Source organism: Vanessa cardui, chromosome 9 (assembly GCF_905220365.1).
Source record: "Vanessa cardui chromosome 9, ilVanCard2.1, whole genome shotgun sequence".
Taxonomy (NCBI): Eukaryota; Metazoa; Arthropoda; class Insecta; order Lepidoptera; family Nymphalidae; genus Vanessa; species Vanessa cardui.
The window spans coordinates 10,830,513-10,852,675 of record NC_061131.1 but is presented as its reverse complement, the minus strand read 5'-3'; the positions used below and the strand labels follow the sequence as shown (position 1 = coordinate 10,852,675).

General features: G+C 32.9%; 2 protein-coding genes across 10 annotated transcripts in view; one reads left to right on the top strand and one right to left on the bottom strand.

The window, feature by feature from the left end:
* LOC124532530 overlaps nt 1-9,811 on the bottom strand; it is a 101,739-nt gene extending 91,928 nt beyond the window's left edge. For 4 of the 8 annotated variants that reach the window (XM_047107471.1, XM_047107472.1, XM_047107473.1 and 1 more), the window contains exon 1: nt 9,096-9,811. In XM_047107471.1, coding sequence (XP_046963427.1) covers nt 9,096-9,197 — 102 coding nt within the window. In that variant the 5' untranslated portion in view covers nt 9,198-9,811. The remainder of the gene's footprint in view (nt 1-9,095) is intronic. The other 4 variants (XM_047107464.1, XM_047107467.1, XM_047107465.1 and 1 more) reach the window with 4 other exon arrangements.
* Nucleotides 9,812-11,534: 1,723 nt separating this feature from the next.
* Nucleotides 11,535-22,101, top strand: LOC124532499 (tetratricopeptide repeat protein 21B-like). 2 transcript variants are annotated; one of them, XM_047107410.1, is made up of 13 exons: nt 11,535-11,724; nt 11,861-11,967; nt 12,400-14,452; nt 14,538-14,823; nt 15,248-15,441; nt 15,958-16,350; nt 16,822-16,926; nt 17,431-17,602; nt 18,594-18,756; nt 19,445-19,648; nt 20,010-20,108; nt 20,485-20,603; nt 21,595-22,101. In XM_047107410.1, exons 3-13 carry the CDS (start codon nt 12,530-12,532, stop codon nt 21,831-21,833), a joined length of 3,897 nt encoding a protein of 1,298 aa, XP_046963366.1. In that variant the 5' UTR covers nt 11,535-11,724; nt 11,861-11,967; nt 12,400-12,529; the 3' UTR covers nt 21,834-22,101. The 2 variants fall into 2 exon arrangements, with proteins under 2 accessions (XP_046963366.1, XP_046963364.1); XM_047107408.1 differs by having other exon boundaries at nt 11,535-11,773.
* Nucleotides 22,102-22,163: the final 62 nt, after the last annotated feature.

Sequence of the window (22,163 nt, the reverse complement as noted above, 5' to 3'; positions counted from 1 at the left end):
GAATATGGTGGAATGGTGCTTTCCTGGGTTTGAACCCGCAATCATCGGTTAAAATGCATACGTGTACATCAGTACAATTAAATATTTTATTTTTCGTGCCTATGCAATATGTAATAATGCAATATTTATGCTTGATTTTTTGACATGATATTTTAATTTTTAATAGGACAATTTAAAAATAGCTGAATCTTATAGAATCGAATATCGTGCCGAATTCTCAATACGCAACATTAACTGTAATCATTACAAAATAAGATACACGTATCAAAATAACGTTTCACCGTAAATCGGCTGTATTTATTTTACGAGTGATATACGGAGTGAGTTTTAACAGAATTGCACTGTTGGTTGAAATAGCACATATTTTCTCTCGACTACGTCGTATTGAATAGAGATTAGACGTCTATCGGCATATCTTTGCAAGCCTAACATCGCAATTGCATCTTAGTGTGAAACGGTACTAAAATAAGACTTGAACAATACATCCGTCTGTTACAAAAGATGAGTTTTATTGTTATTGTATAGCGGTATCATCCAAGTCTGTATAAATCGATTCGTATTCAGGTCATCAAGTAAATTCCATATTACATTGGGTATCCGACGTAATATCATACTTTCGTAACAATATATTTGTGTACATTATTTAGCTTTTTAGTATTTTTATAAATTAAAGTTAATGCTCTGTTTGAGGTAGAAAATGTGATCATACTTTTAAATATTATTTTGTAATCTTTATAACTCGACAATGGCTTCACATACAATATATTTCTCACTGCTACATAAGGACTTTTCTCTTTAGAAACAGGCATCGAACTCATTGCTCCGTTACTGCACTGCCGTATATACATTTAGTATCACTTCATACGAAAAATAATTTGCACGAGATAAATTAATTAAACACATTCACTTCTGATAGTGCCTGGATTTGAATCAATTCATCCGTGATATGATATTGTCGAAAGAGAGTAACTACTGAGTTTCTTGCCGGTTCTTCTCGGTAGAATCTATTTTCCGAACCGGTGGTAGCTTCACTTAAAATGGTTGTTAAATAACGATTCAAAAGTGCTTGTAAAAGCCTACTTGAATAAACTATATTTTGATTTTATGTTAAGATCCATGAGCTCGCGAGTGGTACGTTTTTTTATTAGAATCTTAAATTTAACTGAGCTTGATAATATATATACTCTTTTCCAAACATAACAGGAAAAAACCCAAATAAACAAACTTTGATCAAGAGCTTGATTAATCTATGATATTCACTATGGATTTGCAAAAAATTGACGTGTTGACGAATCAGCTATCGGAATTTTGGATGCCAAATTGAAGTGGAAATATATGTTTAAGTGCAATAGTGTTGTATTTTAAATAAATATTTTTGGAATAAACAAGCAACATCTGCGTCAAGTCAGACAACTTCCCTTTAAAAAATAAAAAAAAGCGGGAGATTCGTGGCTGACAGTTGGCACATTGAGATCGCGAATATAATTATTACGGTGTAACGTGATTATTAATGCTTATTTGTATTGTAGACTAAATGCGTTTCTATTGTGGTAGATTGATTGTTATTTTAAATTAAAGATATTTGTTTTACAGGTTAACCTACTTCCTACTTCTGGTTCTAAAAATATATATTAATTATTAACTCTTAAAGTGCTGAAAATATGTGAGTTATTAGCAAATCGCATGAAATACATACGTAAATTTGTTTATCTTTTTTCCTACTTCCATTGGAATAGACTATATGTAATATTACTATCATTATAAAAGACCATTATAATGATTTATAAAAGTCGATATTAGTTAAAAGCCTGATAAGTATAAGTCTAAATGACTTAAGTCATAAATCTCTTGAGCTCTAGTGCTGGTAACTCGATACGGGAGGTGAGCAACAGGTCATTTCATTATGGGATTGAATTAAAACCTCGATATAAAGCCGATAAATCCCGGTTGTATATAAAACATTGTTTACTAATCTTGTGGTTTTATGCACGTAACGTAGAATGCCTTGGTGGTGTAATAGCTAGACTATAAAGCCGGAGATTCCGAGGTCCCAGGTTCAAACTAGTTGGGTTGAAGTTTTGTTTTTTTGTCGAGGAATTTTCAGGAGCGATCCAAAGTCTACAAAATGGTAGTACTTGTGTATTAGTGTATATTTGACAGGCCATACTGATGCCCTTTTCAAAGGAACCTTAAAGCAACTGTAACGGAAAACTGTCCGGTGATCTCTCACATCATATAAGCATGTAAATAATGATAGAACGTGATCTCACTAACGTTAATATTAACTACGTGTATACAAGACATAAGGCTTTCGGCCAGGCGTAGTTAACAAATATATGTACGAGATCGAACTTGGCATATTTAAATCGAATTACCGTAGGTCAAGGTGATTTTCACGTCAAGATAAGCTCTGGAGAATATTTGGACATATTTAATCAACATTTTTTTTATAACAAGCCACTCTAACCGGCTTCATTCTGGTAAAGAAAGTTTATATTGAAGAACAAACATACAAAGAAAAATAATTGCTTGGCCCAGTGTAGGCTTTGCGGGCTTTGTAGTAGTCAGACAAATAAACAAAGTGTCATCAATTTGCATAGACGATATATATACATATATCTATTTTTATTCATTGGGTTTTTAAAAGGTATTTATTTAACATATAATATATGTCAACCCTTAACTGTGGAGTCACGTAACAGGAATGTTTAGTACAACTGTAAATTTATTAGAAACTAAAATTGATACGGCATTTAAACTTTTAATTAATAATTAGAAAGAGATAGGAGATAAAATATTGTATCAAATGTATCATGAATAAAGTTGTTGTGCTTATACGGCTGATCACAATAGTTTAGAAACTTTTGTAAGTCACAGAAAGTTACACCAAAGAAATACAAGAAAGAAATTCGATACTAAAATTGAGACCGTGATTTTGAATACCGTTTTCGTTAAAATTATTTATGTAAATCAATACGAATTCAATACATATACACATATGTAATTTACATTTACATATTTTGAACTTTTCTAAAAATGTCTCGGCTCATATATTATCATCAAGCAGCTCTTTGTTTTGCTGGGTTTCGGTTCAAAGGGTGAATGAGTCAGGACCTTATACTACAGTCAGTAGTACCAGTACGATCTTGGTAAAAATGATTACTAAGTCCGTCTCTATTGCGAATCAAAGTATATTTTTGATAGAATACAAATAATTACGTTTATTGTATAGCGTTCGTGGCGAAGGTAGGAATGGACAAATAATCTTAACCATCCTCACGACAATCGTGCCAATCGACGAGAAAACACAATAAAATACTGTTCGCATTCTAAAATAACGGTTCAGAAATTCTACCACTGATTAGAAAAATAAATTATTAAGGTAAATTACGCCCAGATCAGGTTGTTGTAAAACCGCCGTTAGATTTTAATTAACCGTCGATTAATCTGTTTACAAGGAATTGTTGATTATTGTTATTATTAATGAAAGGAAAATGTCTGTAGAAAATAGAAGACTACAATATGATGAATCATAGGATATAATGTATTTATTTTTATATAGATGATACACGATCTGTGTATGTCAAAAATAATACTTTAACTTTGTTCTCGAGTGTGTGATACAGTTAGGCTTGGAGCTATGTAAGTCAGTATTTTTGGCATCGCAGTTGCAATAGGTAAGTACGCCTGCGCAAATATTTTTATATTTACCAACACAATCAATACCATACATAAATAATCTATGTAAAGTCATGCATACGAGATCGTAATAAAGTATCAAAACAATTTGCTGATTCCCAAACGTATCGTATTCCAACGAGAAAGTCTAGCGTGGTAACAATATCCACAATCCACATAAATTTTTTCTCTCCCAAGAAACCGCATTCACATATACAGAGGTAAATTAATCTGCCACAAAAGGGAAAGTTTCGCATTCGCATGGTTCACATGATACGGGAGTACTTGATTCGATCATTTAAACAATACACGTTATGTGCATCCACGTCGATATAGGCCTACAAGTGACATACCGATTTTAAAAATATTTAATTGCCGAATTGTGTCGAATAGTATCAGCTAGCCTGCGGCTTCGCTTGTCATGTGCTAGGCAAAAGATAGCCTATATCCATTCTTGAAGTTCAAGTTTGCCTTGTACCAAATTTCTTCAAATTCGATTTGGCGGTTTGGTCATGAAAGAACGATAGACAGACAGACAGACAGAGTTACTTTCACATTTACAGGACGCCAACAAAGTACCTACCTATCAAAACCAATTTGAAAAACGTACATAACCATTTCCTATTTGCTTAAATAATATTCGATGCGATATTCAAATTGATATTGACAGCAATCACAATAATTATACAGATACAATATTAATATAAAAATACTCAGTATATTACTTCATAAGATGTAAATATAAAACTCGTTTTAATTAACTAAAATACGACTTTATTTATAAAATAGCAATACAGATACAGAAACCATCGTAAATCGTATCAATACATTCGACTGGTATTATAATTATTATTTTAAAGTTTTTTTTTTAATAAATAAACTGTTGTCATGTCGTTTCTGTTTTCGATAGAGAAGCGTTACACTTTCATATCGATTGTCAAAAACCTAATCACCGATTCTCAAGCGACATAAGATCTACTCAAGAATAAAAAGAAAGTCACTCGGATTATTTTTTCGAAGCGATAATATTATATATATGTATAGTCTATATTTGCTTTTTATGAAATAAAAAGTTACATTTTTAATTAAGAAATACTCTTCTTGTTCTATCGTAACGTAATTACAGCTTTGATTTTTTATTTACATATCTACCAGATTTAAGAGGAAATATGTAATTCATCAGAAACAAATAAATCCGTCCCCTATAATTATATGCTGCGGTTACACAACATATTTAATTATTGTATTTCTACTTTCAAAATCAACTCACTATATTTTGTTTGCACTCAACAACTTAATTACTTTACTTAACCGAAGATCACAGGTGTAAATTATAACAACAGTAATTGGACGAATTCATTTAAGATATAACATATAACGACTATTCCTCACAAATATTAAACTCAGCTTAATCGTAGCTGGGGGCCAATTCTACTTATTTATATATATTTTGATAATCTAATATATTTCGAGATAATTTCGGGATCTCTGCTAGTATAGGAAGACGGCAACGAGTTTCTCGATTCGATGCTGATAAAGCGACAACTACTTAGTAGAATTCTCCTTATTTTGATAACGTGTTGTTTCATAAGTCATACTCCACTTGGAAGACAAGATAATGGAATGGAATCCTAACCTTAAAAATCAATTTACAATAGCAATTAGTGATGTTTTTTATGGATATTTTAATAAAGGGAAAGGTCTTTGTCCATCTGTCATGGGTATATTGAAAGGTTACTGACCCGTCATTCTCCTTGTTAGTACAAGTGATATGATTCTCTAAGGTAATCCCGACATGCATACAATGATTACTTAAGAAATAAGCTTATATTATCAAATAGCAATTGACAATATTATACGATAAAAGGGATATTTATAAATTCCAAAAATGTGCACTCTTTGATTTTCATTGAATATAATCTACTTTCCGAATCGCTATTTGAATTACGTTTAATGGTTAAATAGTTCAAAGGCAATCTTTAGATTTACGTTTTGCACGACTGCGTAAAGATTGAGAAGTGTAATTTTTTTCAGGATATCGTAGATATCGTTGAAATCTTTAAATTATCCCATGCTTTTAATTTCCAAACTCTTGTTCGAGTATACTTAAATTCCTTATTTATATTAAAAAAAAACTTAATGTAAGTAAGTATTTTAATATAGATAAGGATACATTTTTTTTTACTTTTTAGAGGTCCATATTTGCTTACATTTAAGTAAGGGACACTGGTCTGGTCTCGTGATTAAAACGAGCGCCGACTCGGAAACTTGCCTAAGCCCGTAACTATCGTGATGGTGAAAACGTAATTACCACGTAACACAACGTTCGTGTAATAACAGTGTTCGTACGATTACGGATAAATTAAAAAGAGCAATATTTAATACACTTGCCTTTAAATTGTGTTGTTAATCTTATTTGTGATCATTAACACTTGGCGTAAAGATTGTATTTTTTAAATGTTGAAAAAAAGTAACTACTGAGTTTCTTCTCGGTAGAATCTACTTTCCGAACCGATGATGGTAGTTTCACATAATTGTTAAATGACGATTCAAAAGTGCTTGTAAACGCCTACTTGAATAAAGTTTATTATGATTTTGATTTTTTCGATTTTTGAAAGAATAATATTCAACATCTCACTATAATAATTGAGGTACATCATTATGCCTTTACGTGCACAATGACGACCCTATCGATTCCGAAGAGCAGGTGAGAATATCGAACTTTGGGGCGTTAATTAGAATTCCTTAACGACAAACGAAAATTTTACAAGTCTAACCCGCCCCTTGGTCATGATCGCGAGGTTGCCATAATAAAAAATCCAGTGTCTGTATAACGAAATAATGTTAGTAATAATTATTCATATAATATATTTAAACTCTTTGAAAAGCTATATACAAACGTCATGGACCAAATTTTTCAACACTGCCTGTTTAGAAGGGATATAATCGGGTCACTGCCCCTCATTGTGTCCATCGAGTAACAATCGTGTTTTTGTATGCCAGTTAATTGTAAAATGTAACTCCTCACGAACATCAGTCATAACGATCTATACACCGCATCCATTCATCCCTCGTCACGTTTCGAAAGCTCTATCTAGATAAATATTTCACGATATCTAGTACAAGGTTGTCTGAAAACATCCATTTATTGTACAGATTCGAGATAAATTACATTAAAGGTCATAACTATTGCAAAAGGTCTCGTATTGAATCAATGATCAATTTTACTTAACTGTATCTAATAAACATAACAAGTAATATAAACATGTAAATTGTGTCCAAATATAATTTATTTCTAAAATTCTATATTCGAATTTTACTTTTAACTTTTCTTCTAACTTATAAACGCAAGGAAAGAAAGTCAGTATGTATTTAATTTTAGAATTTAAAAAAAAAACTGGTCACAAAGCCATAACTTCGCAGATTCATGAAGGGAACAATGTGCAATACAAAAATATAATTAAAGATTTGGTGTGGTTTACGGGTAAAAAAAATAATTAAAAAAGAACGCGCCGCAATAATAAAATCAAAATGATTATAAGTACCTATGTAATCATTCAGAATTTAATTACCTAATAAATTATTGTGCTCAAACACTAATTTAACATTAATGAGAATATATATTTAAGTGATATCGTACTTTAAAAGAAATTTAATTTGATAATGTTTCCAAAGAAAATAAATATCGAAACACTTTATCAATCGACTTCACGGCCGTGTGATTGTGCTGATGATCTAATCGAAGTGACCACATTTATAACAGGTAGTCGCCGAGCGTATTAATTAGCATTTTAGAAATAACTATGATCTATACTGAAGACGAGAAATTTCTTTTTTTTTTAATTTAAATGTAAAATAAGCAAAACACGAAAACGTACAAGGTATAAATTATACATCTTGTACGTGAAACAAAATGATTATGAGTTTATAAAATATTATTTAAAGCTGTTTTACAAGGCTAACATAAGTCATCAAATATGGTATATTTCTACCAAATCTAGAATGTATACCATTTATGGCAGATAGTAAGAGGCAATGCCTTGCCGTAATGAACATTTATAATTAGGCACGTTTATATATGGATCTTTCTTGTACGCAGTAGTAACACGTTTATTATAGTCCGTTCACTTTAGCAGTGTCCATGACTTTCAACTTAAGTAACAATAGAAACGATAATAAAAATTACTCGGTTTAAAAAAAAAACAGTAAATTTTCTAACATTTAAATTAAATTTCATTAAACATTACGGATCCGAGTGAGTTTCTTTTCGAGTTCGTAATAATAGCTGCTCTTTGATGATACACTTCCTATAATTGCTAAAATTATATTATGAAGATGTTAAGTTTGTTTATTTGTTTGTTCAGAGATTACTCCTCTGAAACTAAAGATCCAATAGTAAAGTAAAAGTAAATTTACAGCCTGTAAATTTCCCACAACTGGGATAAGGCCAACAGTGGGAATTTACAGGCTGTTGTTGTTGTTGTTGTTGGGATAAGGCCTCCTCATCCATTAAGGAGACGGTTTGGCATATATTCCACCACGCTGTTCCAATGCGCGTTGGTGGAATGCACATGTGGCAGAATTTCGATGAAATTAGACACATGCCGGTTTCCTCACGATGTTTTCCTTCGTAATTAAGTACATATATGTATAGCGGTGCTAGCCTAGGTTTGAACCCGCAATCATCGGTTAAGATGCACGCGTTCTAATCTAAATTTTTTTTACTACTATAAAGCTACATTATTTCCGAGTCCTATTGGAAATAAATTGCATTTTTAATTTTTATTAATACAATGCACTCGTCGAAGTCAATAAATAAAGTAAAGCGAAGTAAATAAACTAACTAACTCTACACATAGTAGTCGAACATATAATTGAATTTTGCTTACCATATGCAAAACATAAACCTTTTACCTTACCTTATCCTTATACGTATATCTTTAACTTACCTAAAGCCCTTTTATAAAAAAATATCGAAGTAATAGTATTGCGATATTTTTTATATTCTGACATAAAAAAGTTACGTAAACTTTTATCGTTATTCATTGCTGTAATATTTATTATCCATTCATCAACTATGAGCTAGTTACGAAAGAAATGATATACTTTTCTTAATTTTCTGTCCCAAGATTGCATTTCTCATTACTCAATTCCTCGTAACATTTCCCCAAAGCAAGACAAACCATATATCTTTATATATGTTCCGATACATATTACTCTATAGTGTATTTTTAAATTCAAAACCTTATAAGTACATTCACTTAATCTAGGTATAGTCCAAAAAGCCTTGCTCCTCTAACTCCATCCCGAAAAGTGTTAGTAGTTAAGTATCTGTGGATGGATGTATAGACAGATTATTAAAACCTCTTTTCAAACTAACTCTTTTAAAGAGAACATACTAGGTTAGATATACTTACTTTGCGTGCACTTCCGCTAACGCTACTGGCAAGGCTATCGGCATCGTAGTGGCGCGCGAACGCGTATGGGCCCGGATGGTCCCGGGACACACATTGCCCCATAAGCCCGCTCCCACAAAACTCAAATTATAAGCAATTCACATCAATCACTTTTATTACTCCTTAATATCACTCACGCTACACTTCACAGGGATAAGTTTAATTAATACATTGTTATCGTATTTAAGTCAGATTCACAGAGTTCATAATTTTTTTCATCTGTTAATGAGTTAAGTTATTAAGTAAGCTTTCGATACACACGTGTTTAGTCTTAAAATAATATATGTAATGTTTTTAACTAATACTTTATTTACCCAGTATGTAAATATAAAAAGAGTATATAAATTTAGAAATCTTATAAAATATTCTTTTTAATAATTAACTACTTTTAATGAATTTCTTAGTCAAATTATATATTTATTACATTAATATTATATTATTTCATAATATAGGTACTTGCTATTTACACACTTCACGAAATATCTAATATTTAATTAATAGCATTAATAAGTAACACACAAGTCCACCTGTATACACAAAAAGTATAAAATCGAATGTAAACTTTATAGAATGACCACATACGATCGAATTTTAAACTTTGGCGGTCAAAGCCACACCTGTTAACGGTGGGTGACGGAGCGCGTGGCGCGCACTGCGCTCCATGTGCGACTGTGACCTGCGCAGGCGCACCCGCGACATCGCGACGCGGACCTTGCACAGCTGTTGATTGACTCATGCCATACGCCGTCAAGTGCCCCTAACATATGACTCCCTATCCTGTAACAGATATTCTTTAATTCCTAAAACGGCTAAAACACATTGCCTTTTTTATAAAAGAAATGCACTTGTAGTCTTATTGGATTTGACAATTTTGAGCTACTTTTTATATGCTATGTTTATACATATCTGCATGAGATGCACATATCGAAAAATCAGGTTACAAAATAACATTATTTTTCTATTAGTTTTGCTTTGCTGGTACGAATATGTGTATGTATTAGTATCATAAGCTACACTTAATATGACACCCACGAAAGCAACCGCAATTAATATTTTATGACGTACAACGGTATTTATGTTATTATTAAAATATATTTGAATCAAGATTCCCCAATGACTGGTACCAGTTAGTCTTAATCGAAGATTCCGGATCCATGGCCAGACAAACCCGCCAGTTTTATTTACTTAATTAGTGTAATCATACACACAGATAAAAGTTGCATGTGTCGGATGAAAAATATCTACCAAATTGTGTAAGTATCCAGTGTGGAGCAGCAAAGTCAAATAAGCTTCAAACCTTTTCCTCAAAAGGAGAGGTCTTGCCCAGTGGGTCATTCGCAAGTTACTTTTCTATAGACTGCCTGATTCAATAACGCCGAGCCTAAACTGTTAAAGTTATCGCTATAAAATTTGGCGAGTAGGATTTTATTAAATAGGCACTCATTAAGAAAGGAATTTTTGAAATTCTACTCCTACGGGGGCGAAATAGGCGTTAAAAGTTTGTATCGAAGTCCGTAATTTTTGAAGTGCAACTTTATTTTTGGACTTCTTATGTAAAATGAGTAGATGTATCGAAGTGTTTCTGGACATTCTATTCGAAGAGGTCAATGTCCACTTGCAAGCCGCGAGCAAAAGCTAGTCTTTTATAAATCTTTGTCTCAAGGTATGTACAATCCAGTTGTGTCATAAGTTTACACTGTTTATTTTCGTTTGTTTTGTTTAGATTTGACGTATAGGTACTTGAAAAGTCACCATCAATATTCTAGGTATATTTTCGGTTTTTGTAGCACATATGATATTGGTCGTATATAAAATATTATGTTTATTTTAAATCCCATCTTAATTTTCAAGAAATTTAAAGTAAAGGAAGTTCAAGTTCAGGTAATTAATGGGTAATTGCGTTAATATTTGCATAACTTTTTTTATGATAAGAACGTAATATCATTTGATATTAAGAAAAACTATATTCCAATAAACTTATATATGGTATAAAAATTTAAAATATCTATTGTAAAAACACGTCTAGTCAAATAACGGCAGGAATGCTAATAGCATTCCTTTGCATCACAATAATCTGCAGAGGCGGCCTAAGACGCCCACGGCTTCCTGGCTAAATTAAGAGTAAGAGCTTAGTAGGTTCCAAAGTTTAAAAAAACCTCCATTTTAGGCAGCAGAATATTTTAATAAAATATCTCGTCAACTACGAAAATAAAGTCACGAATATTTCTTTCATATTTTCACTAACATATTATATATTTTTGTTTTATGTACTATTACAAAATGGTCAAACAAAACAATCCGAACATGAGAATAGCTAATTCGTCATATAAAATTTTATAATTCTCTGAGTCTATTATCAAATTTGTCAATGTCAAATGTCAATAAAAGACAATGTCAAAGTTTGACAACAGTCAACAACATAATTGTTTATATTAACCTATATTTTATGGGTTATATTCTCTACAAAGTACTCAATATTATTATACCAAAAAGGTTCTATTAAAATTTGTTGTCGTGAATTTTTGACTTAAATAATTCCATGTCTGGAATGATAACTAGAGCAAGAGCCTTCTCGACGCAAGCGTTGAAGGTAGTCAATAATGCTGCTAAGCAACAGTTTGTTGTGACTTTACAAAGCGGTAATTGCGACAATTTGATTAATACTATTTTATAGACAAAGTTTAAATTAAAACTATATTATATTAAAGTAAAGTGATCATTTACAGCAGAAGCAACGGTCAGTTATGATAAAAAAGACGCACAAATAACATTTATCCACACGAATGTGCCCAAAGAATTTCAAGGAAGAGGTGTTGGAAAACTTTTAGCTCAGGTGTGTATGTCAAGCTACTTTTATTAGTAGATTGTAATTGTTATTTTAAATGTTTTGATTACGAATAAGACTTATTAAATTCATGTATATTTTACAGATATTTAAACTAAATTTTTCTTGTTATATGGTTGTTAAACAAAAATCTTGATGTTGGGTTATAGCTTGCTTTTAAGATATTGATATATGATATATGTATTTATTATTGACATGCTAACTATATTACCAAAATATACATATCAGGCAAAATTGCTTTATAAATGTATCTGTTTTGTTATGCTAATCCTTATTCACAATACATTCATATTTTAAATTTTAGCTAGACAAGCATGATAGTGATTAATTTATACATATAAATATAATAATTTACACATATACACAGGACTGAATATATACATATACTATAATAAATTTTGATAATTTATTTTTCAACAGCATGTTTTTAATTATGCACTGGAGAACACCTTGACTGTGATATGCAAATGTCACTTCCTTGCTAAGTATTACGAAGATAACATTGACAAATTCACAAACCTTCAAGTTAAACTTGAATTAGATTAATACAATGGATATAATGTGGTCTAGATGTAATATACATTATTATTTACGTGAAAAATGTTATGGAAAAGCTAAAAAAATAGCTAAGGATGCTTCTGTGCAATATAGCGATAACACAGAATTTTTATTTTATCATGGATTATGCAATATTTTAGAAGGACAAATTGAACAGGGCATAAATGAATTAACACCATTACAATCTAATAGAGATTTGCAGTTTGCCATTGTAATGGCCCTTATCTACAGTTACAAAATGCAAAATAGCTCTGAAAGAGAAGATTTGTATAACTTGGAATCTAAATTGAAAGAAGAACGAAAATTAGCAAATGCTTCATCTTTCTATTATGCAGGTTTATTTCTATCACTGGCTGAGAAACATGAAAAGGCATCTGAATATATAAATAAATCACTTAGGAAAGATGCTAACAACTTAGATACAATCATTTTGAAAGGCTGGAATTATATGTACCTTAATATTGGTGAGATTCAAACTTCGATTTTAGATTGTCTAGAGTTGGCTCTCCAAAAAAGTGACAGGAATGTCGAAGCTCTTTTAGGTCTGGCAAAATTTAAATACCTTACAAGAGATTACGATGCCTCTAATTTATTACTGGACAAACTTATAGTTAACAATCCTGGCCAAGTAGTACCAATAATTGAAAAACTAAAAAATGAATTTGCTGCTCAAAAATGGGAAGCAGTTTACGATGCACTGGAGAGAGTTCTTTCGTTAGAACCAGCTAATATTGAAGCATTAAAAATTAGAATATTTATTGCACTCTGCAAAAATTCAGACTACATAGAGGCAGTTGACCAGTTAAATAATTTTTTCTCGCTTCTTGAAAACGAAGAAACAAACAATGGCTTTCAATTTTACAATACAGCACAGATATTTTCTAGAGCCTGTGGAAGATCTAGTGCAGTGCTCTCTCAAGTATACCGATTTGCCCAATGTGCATCAGAAATGTATTCAAATAATGCTGATTACTTAAGTGAAATTGGCTACCAATGTATTCTACAAGGAAAATATAAGGATGCCTTAAGTTTCTTTAAAGCGGCTAGTAAAATCGATAGCAATTCTATTACTGCTTTATGTGGATTGACTATCTGTCAAATGTTTGAAAATGGTCCAACTGACCAAATTGCTCAACAGATTGAGCTTCTATATGAAATGCAAGGCATGCAAAAGTTTCCAATATTATATTTGCTATCAGCACAATTAAATGTAAAGAGTCCAAATGCAGTGACATTTTTAAATAAAGCAATAGATGCTCAAATAACACTAGCTGATAAGTACCCATATGGTTTAATGTACATAAAAAATCTTGACCCAGATTTTCTATTAGAGGTGTATAAAGAATACAAGAAACATTTACCGAAAAAACCTTCTGTCATAGTTGGTTATTTACTTTATACTCAAGAAGGAAATAACGCCTTAGTGACCAATTGCATAAGACTTTTAACTACAATATGCAAATCGTGTCCTGGATTGATAACAGCATTGTATGAACTAGCAAAGCTTAAGTTCTTATTTGGTTATTCCAACGAAGCTCAAATCTTGGCTCAGCAAATTGTTGACCTTGATAACACTCACGCAGGAAGTCAAGTCTTAACAGCGCAAATATACATTCAGAATGGTGCTTTCGCAAAAGCAGCACAATGCCTGGAAATGTGTCTTAGTTATAATTTCAAAATTCGAGATAGTGCTATGTACCATTTCCTCAATGGTGTCATTTTAATGAATATGAATGAATTGCAAGACGCATTGTCAAGTTTTAATACAAGTCTGCAGATATTGACCAGTAAAAATAATATTAACAGGCAATATGAATCGGATCTAAATATAATTGATAAAGCCACATTATTTTTGCAAATTATTGAATTACAAACAAGTTTAGGGCTATTTGGTGAAGCGGGGAAAACGATGCAGGTAATCATTTAAACGCTTAGATCATTTTACAACACTCTTCATAGTTAAATTGATGTAGAATATAAATTTAATTTGATATTTTTAGGAAGCTATACAAGAGATTTCATACACATCAGAAGAGAGTCGTTTGTTAATAGCGCGTTCGGACTTAGCCTTAAAGAAAGGTGATGTTGATAATGCAATTGAAATCCTCAATGAAGTCAAACCAGGACAACCTTACTACTTCCAAGCTCACAGTAAAATGGCGCACATTTATTTGAAAGAGAAGAAAGACAGAGCTATGTTTACATCTTGTTTCAAGGATATTGTCAGCAACCACCCAATGGCGGATGCTCATACCATGATGGGTGATGCTTTTATGTCGATTCATGGTAAGTGGCTAATTAACCTGAACAAGTATTTCCTAATAGATTTGTGAATAAATTTAAATATAAACTCATCTGAAACATCTGAATTTCTCCTTATAAAAAAATAAGTAAGTTCGTCTTATACCCACCCATCAGATGTTCTAACCCTAAATAGGGATATTTTTGCTGCGTTCCGGCTTAAAGGGTACGTGAGCCAGTGTAACTACAGTTATAAAGGACATGACATTTTAGGTTGTATTGATGTGATTTAAGGAATGGTTTATTTTTTAAAGTTCCAAAATCTGGGTGCTGTTGACGATTGTGTGGTCCATTTGTAAGTCTGCCTACGTTTTACAGAAAAAGAATATGAGAAAACAATGTTTCTACTAAAAGAAAGCTAAGTGTAAAAATATATTATTAATTATAATTGCATCACTTATAATTTTAGAACCTGTCCAAGCAGCCGAATCCTATGAAACAGCACTAAAAGGTAATCCTAAAGATATTCAGTTGATAAAAAAGTTGGGGATGGCTCTAGTGAGAATGCACGAATATGATAAAGCAACGCAACACTACGAAAATGCCATTAAACTGTTGAATGATGATGAACTGAAATTCGAATATTATGAACTTCTCATTAAGGTAAGTGGAATAAGTTATTTAAAAATTATGTGCCTATAAAATCAATGATATACAAAATATTATTTCAACGTTTGTATTGTATTTTCTTAGTTTATTGTTAGTGATTCCTATGAATAATCCACACTACACTAACTTTGTCTCGCGTGGTTTACCGTTTAGAAAAAGTTTTTTTTCTATAGAAATGATTTTATTCGATTGTTTCGATTCCAATCCAAAATTGAATGTTTTACAATTAATGTCACATCAAGTGTTATTTTAGTTGTCATTGCTCATAAAATTTGTAAATCATAAGGCGACCACAGCCTCGCGGTGAAAAGGGCCTCGCGCCCGAAATTTGAAAAAGCACAAATAACATATACAATAACATTGGGACCAGAGTACTGTAAACAAAAAACAAGGGCCTCGCAAACTGTATCTTGCTCACATTAAGATTCGATCTTGCGCCGCCACTGTTTGAACGTATATTCTAATTATTATTGAATAAAAAGTTATATAACATTGTATTTATTCACTTAGCTAAAGCAGTACGACAAGGTTGACTTAACAATAACATCAGAATTAAACCAGATGTACAGCAAAGAGAAAGACATCCCAACTTTGAAAAGACGCATTCGCTTACTCCTAACTCAAGCTAAAAATCGAGAACTCAAAAACCCATCAGCTGGAAATACAAGTCTTATTCTATCAGAAGCAAAGGATTTACAAATATCGGTCCTGAAAAGAATAGAGATAGATTCGAGAAGAGATTTAGAGGAAGAGAAGAAAGAGTTATCTTCGATTCTCTGTTTGTTGGCGAAGGTGAAGTCGGCTAGGGAGCCTGCGATTGCGGCCAATCTATATTCGGAAGCGTTGATACATTCGCCGCGAGATCCTAACACATTGTTGGCACTCGCCAAGTTATACGCGCAGGTGAGATATTTTGAATTACATATTTTCTCATTGACAAAAACAGGAAATCTTTAGTTGAAAAGCCAACTTTGACTCTGACTTACATAATAAGATTATTTTTCATTCAATTTCTGTTTGGTCCGTTTAATTACTTATATGCTGACCGCGAGGCACTAAGATTTTTTTTTCAAGAAATTTTCAGTATCACCCTGGCACCCTGGCACTCCTATATAGAATATATTCTATATATTTCGCCATCCCATTGTACCGTGAGAGTGCGCAAATACACATGGACATTTTTTTTGTACTTTAATATCTCTTTGTGCTAGATGGATAGTTTTTGAGATTATAACAATAAATTCCTGAAAACTTTACTATCATAGATATATCATTAGTTAATTATTTTTTTCTTCATGTATTTATCGACTTTTAAATGAAGTAAATGCTACTTTTATCGTTTATGATAGGTATTTAATTATTGAGTTGTTTTAGATGAACAATCCTGAAAAATGTGAGCAGACTTGTGCTGTGCTGTTAAACACGGACCCTAATAATGAATCTGCGGCTGTTATGATGGCGGATTTGGCTTTTCGTAAGGTAATGTATTCACATTTATGTATACTGTTTATATTGTTCTTTATAATCATACTTAGTCGTATCACCTTGCAGTGCGATACTGTGAGAATAGACTTCATATATCATTCGTGATAATCTAAATCGCATATTACATTCTGACATTTCAAGAGCGTTTACAGCGATGAGTTTCCGAGCCTCTTTTTACAGAATAAGTGTAAAAAGATTAATAATATTTTGAATTATGTATTAAAATTAGTACCTCATATAGTCAAGTAATTCTTAGCACCACAGAGTTTGCAGTTTAATAGTTTTTACTCTTCCATGATTCAGACATAACGTTACGCTTTTCTGTTCCTGAGCCTTTCACTTATAGTATTTTTTTTTTTGTAATATGGAAAAGATAATATACAATATGATATAATGCTCGGTAAGATCAGGAACTTAATTTAGACTAATTTAAATATACTGCATTGAAACAAGCTGGATTAACAGTACGATTATTCAATGTCATCATTTTCTGAACAGGTCGATTTAGAGACAGCTCAACGACACCTCGAACAGATTCTGTCAGTGAAGCCAACGAGCTGGGAGGCGCTTGCTCAGCTCATAGAAGTCCAGTGGAGACGGGGAAAGTTGGAAGAAGTAGAACCAGCGATGGAAGCGGCCAAGAACTTACTGGGAAACCGAGAGGATCCTGGTGAGTGAATGATGGTATCTTTCTAGTTTGAAAATGCCACCTGATAGTAGGTAGTCGACATCGCAGTCATTAAACAGCCATTGGCAGTGGAAATGGTGAATTTTTCAAGTGTGCGAGGAAGTGGTCCAAATCCGATACTTTAAGGAATAAAAAATAATCTCAAATGAGCCTCGGTCTCGATTTTAATGAATAATATATCTTACAATAAATCTTTCTTGGGGCAAGGTATCCATTTCTATAATAAAATTTCGCAGACATTTTTAACTTTGTCGTCCAATAAATTCAAATCGTTTTTTATAAAAAATACATTGGTAAAAAAGGCGTATTATTCGATACAAGATTTTGTAGATTATAAAAAAGCGTGGAATTAATACCTGTTGACTTCCAGGGAGGATATATTAATTTAAATAATTATATTAACTAACATGACTGTATTTTTTTTTAAATGTTGAAAAAGAGTAACTACTGATTTTCTTGTCGGTTCTTCTCGGTAGAATCTCCTTTCCGAACCGGTGGTAGCTTCACTTAACTGTTAAATGACGATTCAAAACAAAAGTGCTTGTAAAAGCCCAATGGAATAAAGTATTTTGATTTTGAATGAAAACTGCATTTTTTTTATGGTATAGGTTGGCGGACGAGCATATAGGCCACCTGATGGTAAGTGTTCACCATCACCCATAGACAATGACGCTGTGAGAAATATTAACTATTCCTTACATCGTCACTGCGCCACTAACCTTGGGAACTAAGATGTTATGTCCCTTGTGCCTGTAGTTACACTGGCTCACTCACCCTTCAAACCGGAACACAACAATACTGACTACTGTTATTTGGCGGTAGAATAACTGATGAGTGGGTGGTACCTACCCAGACGGGGTTCAAAGCCCTACCACCAAGATGATTGAATTTGTAAAAAGTGATGTATCATAATGTGATATATAAACGCTTCCGATATTGCTGGTTCTCTTCGCTACTAATGGCGCGGTCGCAGGCTACTCGTACTGCCAGGGCGTGCAGGCGGCGTACTGGGGGCGCGCCAACGCGGCGCTGCGGCTGCTCAACGCGGCGCGGCGCGCGGCGGCCTGGGGGCACGCGGCCGCGCGCCGCATGGCGCTGCTGTGTCTCGCGCAGCACGCGCCCAACGCCGACGACTCGTGAGTGACCTCTATACAACCATTTTAGCATCTTCGAGCTGATGATTTGCGCTGGATATGTTTTGGTGCCCGAGATACTCCCTTTACTCTTTCTCGTGGTGCGATGCGCTGGCATTCTGATACGAACGAAAATATATCGGCCCGCTGATCATGCCCGACGGCTTTGGGTGCTTTCCGAGACGCTATAGTGTAGTTTCTTAATCGAAACTCATTAACTTTTTTTTTATTATTTATTTATTTGGGAAACAAACAATTATAGTTACACTTAATAGTAAAAAACAAATATAAGATAATTTTTGAGTTAAATATATCTAATTCTGTACAATGTTTGTTATAACTTTTACATGCACGTAACAAGAACATATTCTTTGAATAGTCACAGTTACAAAGGGGTACAAAAAATAAAGTTTGGTTTCTCGAGTTACGGCGAGGACATTTAAAAAGTATATTATTAAAGACACTCTTAGAATCAACAATGTTATGAACAATTTTATATAAAAATATTTGGTCTCTTATACTTCTACGCATATTTAACGGAGTGATGCCCGAGATATCATTATTGTCAGTCTTTATTTATTTGCTTCTCCACATTTGAACCCATGTCTTGTGGATCTAAGGCTTAAGTCGGCCCCCGAGACCAATGAGGCATTTGCGCATTATATGTACTGATTGAAACTACATCTGTAAGGGATACTCGTCTCCTCGCTCTGAGAACGGCCGAAAAGTTACTGACCGAAGTGGCGCCCGCAGAGCGCAAAGCGTTACAAGCGCTCCTGCAGCTGGCCACCAAACAGAAATCTCAGGCGGAGCGAGTGTTGCAGGACATCTTGCCTCTGGCCGCGGAAGATGGTTACCAGGATGACCCGTACCTAATTCTGGCGATCGCTAATGCGTGAGTATTTACTAGTAAAGTACCAATAACCTCGCAAGACTTAATACTAACATTGTAAACAATATTTTTTTTTCCTATCTGATAACATTTGGTTCTGTATCTGCTGCTTTGTCACGTCTATTCATAATAATGTTCAATTTGTTTATTTAGTCATTCTTTAAAAAAAAACTTTTTAATGTTTTTTTCACATAAATACTTGTAGTAATTTATATAGACGTATAATTTTTGTATTTCAATTATACTATCAAAAATAATATAAGTCAAATCAAATAAAAATATGCTTTATTCAAGTAGGATTTTTACCAACTATAATAAGTGAAGCAACCATTATATGTATTTATGTATTTCAATATCATTAAAGATACAATATCTTGAAACAACCAACTCGAGCTAAGAACATTCTGAAAAGGACCATATCATCGATACCATGGACGCCGGAAAAGGCAGACGGCTTGGAAAGGTATTTTCTTTTTAATTCAACTTGTAATTTACAACTAAGGGTAGTATTAAATCAACCGTTATCAATAGGGAACATAGTAAACCTTCAAAATTTCTAAAGTCTGAAGGCATTTGTAATTGCCGGATCTGGTTTCTTCACAGACATTGCTCATACCAGCAATGCGCAACCAACCTTAGGAACGAATATACAAAGATGTTATGTGCCTATTACATGTTACACGGTTTTATTTTACTTTTTTAATCCATATTTTATGTTATGTTAATAGTAAATATTTTCTTATGCAAAATATACATAATAAACTTTTGTATTTCACTGGGTACATATTTCAGTTCTTATTCTGAAGTTCATTGTTAACGGTAAGGTGTTAATATTTTAGATGCTGGTTGGAAGTGGCCGATAATCAAATAAGTTCAGGCAGGGCTGATGCTGCTAAAGAGATTCTAACAAAGATAATAAATCACAACAATTCCTGTGCAACCGCTTATCAATACCTAGGTAATGTATTATCACCCTGACTTAACCATTAGCCTTTTTTTCTCGCTGGAAAAACGCATGGGTTTGGTGCTAGCAGATTCTCAGGACTATTAGCGTATCCTAGTCGGAATGCCCAATTAAAAATCAGCAGTACGCTGTCTGTTTCCACTTTGGGCGACACTGGAACGTTTTCGCATACTACCGTGAAGAATTTTACCTTGTACAGTATGTCCCAATATTAGGAGTACAGACAATAATTTTGCTATTGAATTTGACATGACATTTTAAATTATCTGTGGTATTTATTATGAATTCGTAAAAAATGTTATTTGAATGTAAAAGTTGTTATTGGAAGTTCGCAATTAAAAGGGCAAGTATGCGTATAACCTGCCGTTTCTTCTCGCTGAATGCTGCTTTTTGAAACGGTGGTAGAATTGAATTGTTGATAATTCAAAATGTTTTATTATAAAGTAACAGCCTGTAAATTTCCCACTGCTGGGCTAAGGCCTCCTCTTCCATTAAGGGAGAGGGTTTGGAAAATATTCCACCACGCTATTCCAATGCGGGTTGGTGAAATACACATGTCGCAGAATTTCTATGAAATTTGACACATGCAGGTTTCCTCACGATGTTTTCCCTCACCGCCGAGAACGAGATGAATTATAAACACAAATTGAGCACATAAATATTCAGTGGTGCTTGCCTGTGTTTGAAGCCGTAATTATCGGTTAAGATGCACGCGTTTTAACCGCTGGACCATCTCACCTCTTTTTATAAAGTTTACTTCAAAAAAAATATATGATTTTAATTACGATGAACCGTTTGTAATTCGTTATACATACAATTGAGCTATTAGCAAATCGCATGTTAGTATAGTCTTTATTTTACTTGAATCCTTCTGCTATTTCTAACTGCTTCTAGTAGTGATCTTTCATATAAGATATAGTAAACGTTTTGGGTATGAGAATGAGTGAAATGCTATTTTTATAACCGTGATGTTTTTTCTTCACAGGTTCTTTAGCAGAAAAGGAACAAAACTATAAAATAGCAGCTTATAATTATGACAAAGCCTGGGTGTATTCAGGGAAAAGCGATTTGGCCGTTGGTTACAAATTGGCCTATTCATATTTGAAATTAAAGAAATACCCAGAATGTATCGTCGTTTGCAGACAAATTTTAAAGGTCCATCCAGACTATCCGAAAATAAAGAAGGAGATTTTGGAAAAAGCTAAGACTAATTTGAGGACTTAAATTTTTATTTTTCAAACTGAAGTAATACTGGCCACTATTAATTTTAGTTACTTAATAAAATTAGTTTAAATAAACATGTTGAGTTTGCATCTGGAAAAATAAAACATTCATTTTCCAATAAAAAGGAGCTATTTGTTATCTGTGTACATTGTCATAATATGAGGAAAGATAATTGTGTTTATATTAAAAACACGCGGTTCGAAGCATGTTATTTTTTCTTCGTTCTTATTTTTGTATGTTATGACAATTAAATGTCCCATAATAATGATTAATATTTTTAATACATACCAATTTCTTGTAAGTATAATTTACACATAACAATTTTTTTGT

Excerpts from the sequence above, each read along its gene's own strand:
- LOC124532499 (XM_047107410.1), top strand. The coding sequence starts at position 12,530 with ATGGATATAATGTGGTCTAGATGTAATATACATTATTATTTACGTGAA. Across the intron at positions 16,927-17,430 it reads CGGATTTGGCTTTTCGTAAG|GTCGATTTAGAGACAGCTCA; the intron begins GTAATGTATTCA and ends TTTTCTGAACAG. Across the intron at positions 18,757-19,444 it reads GCGCCCAACGCCGACGACTC|GGATACTCGTCTCCTCGCTC; the intron begins GTGAGTGACCTC and ends TACATCTGTAAG.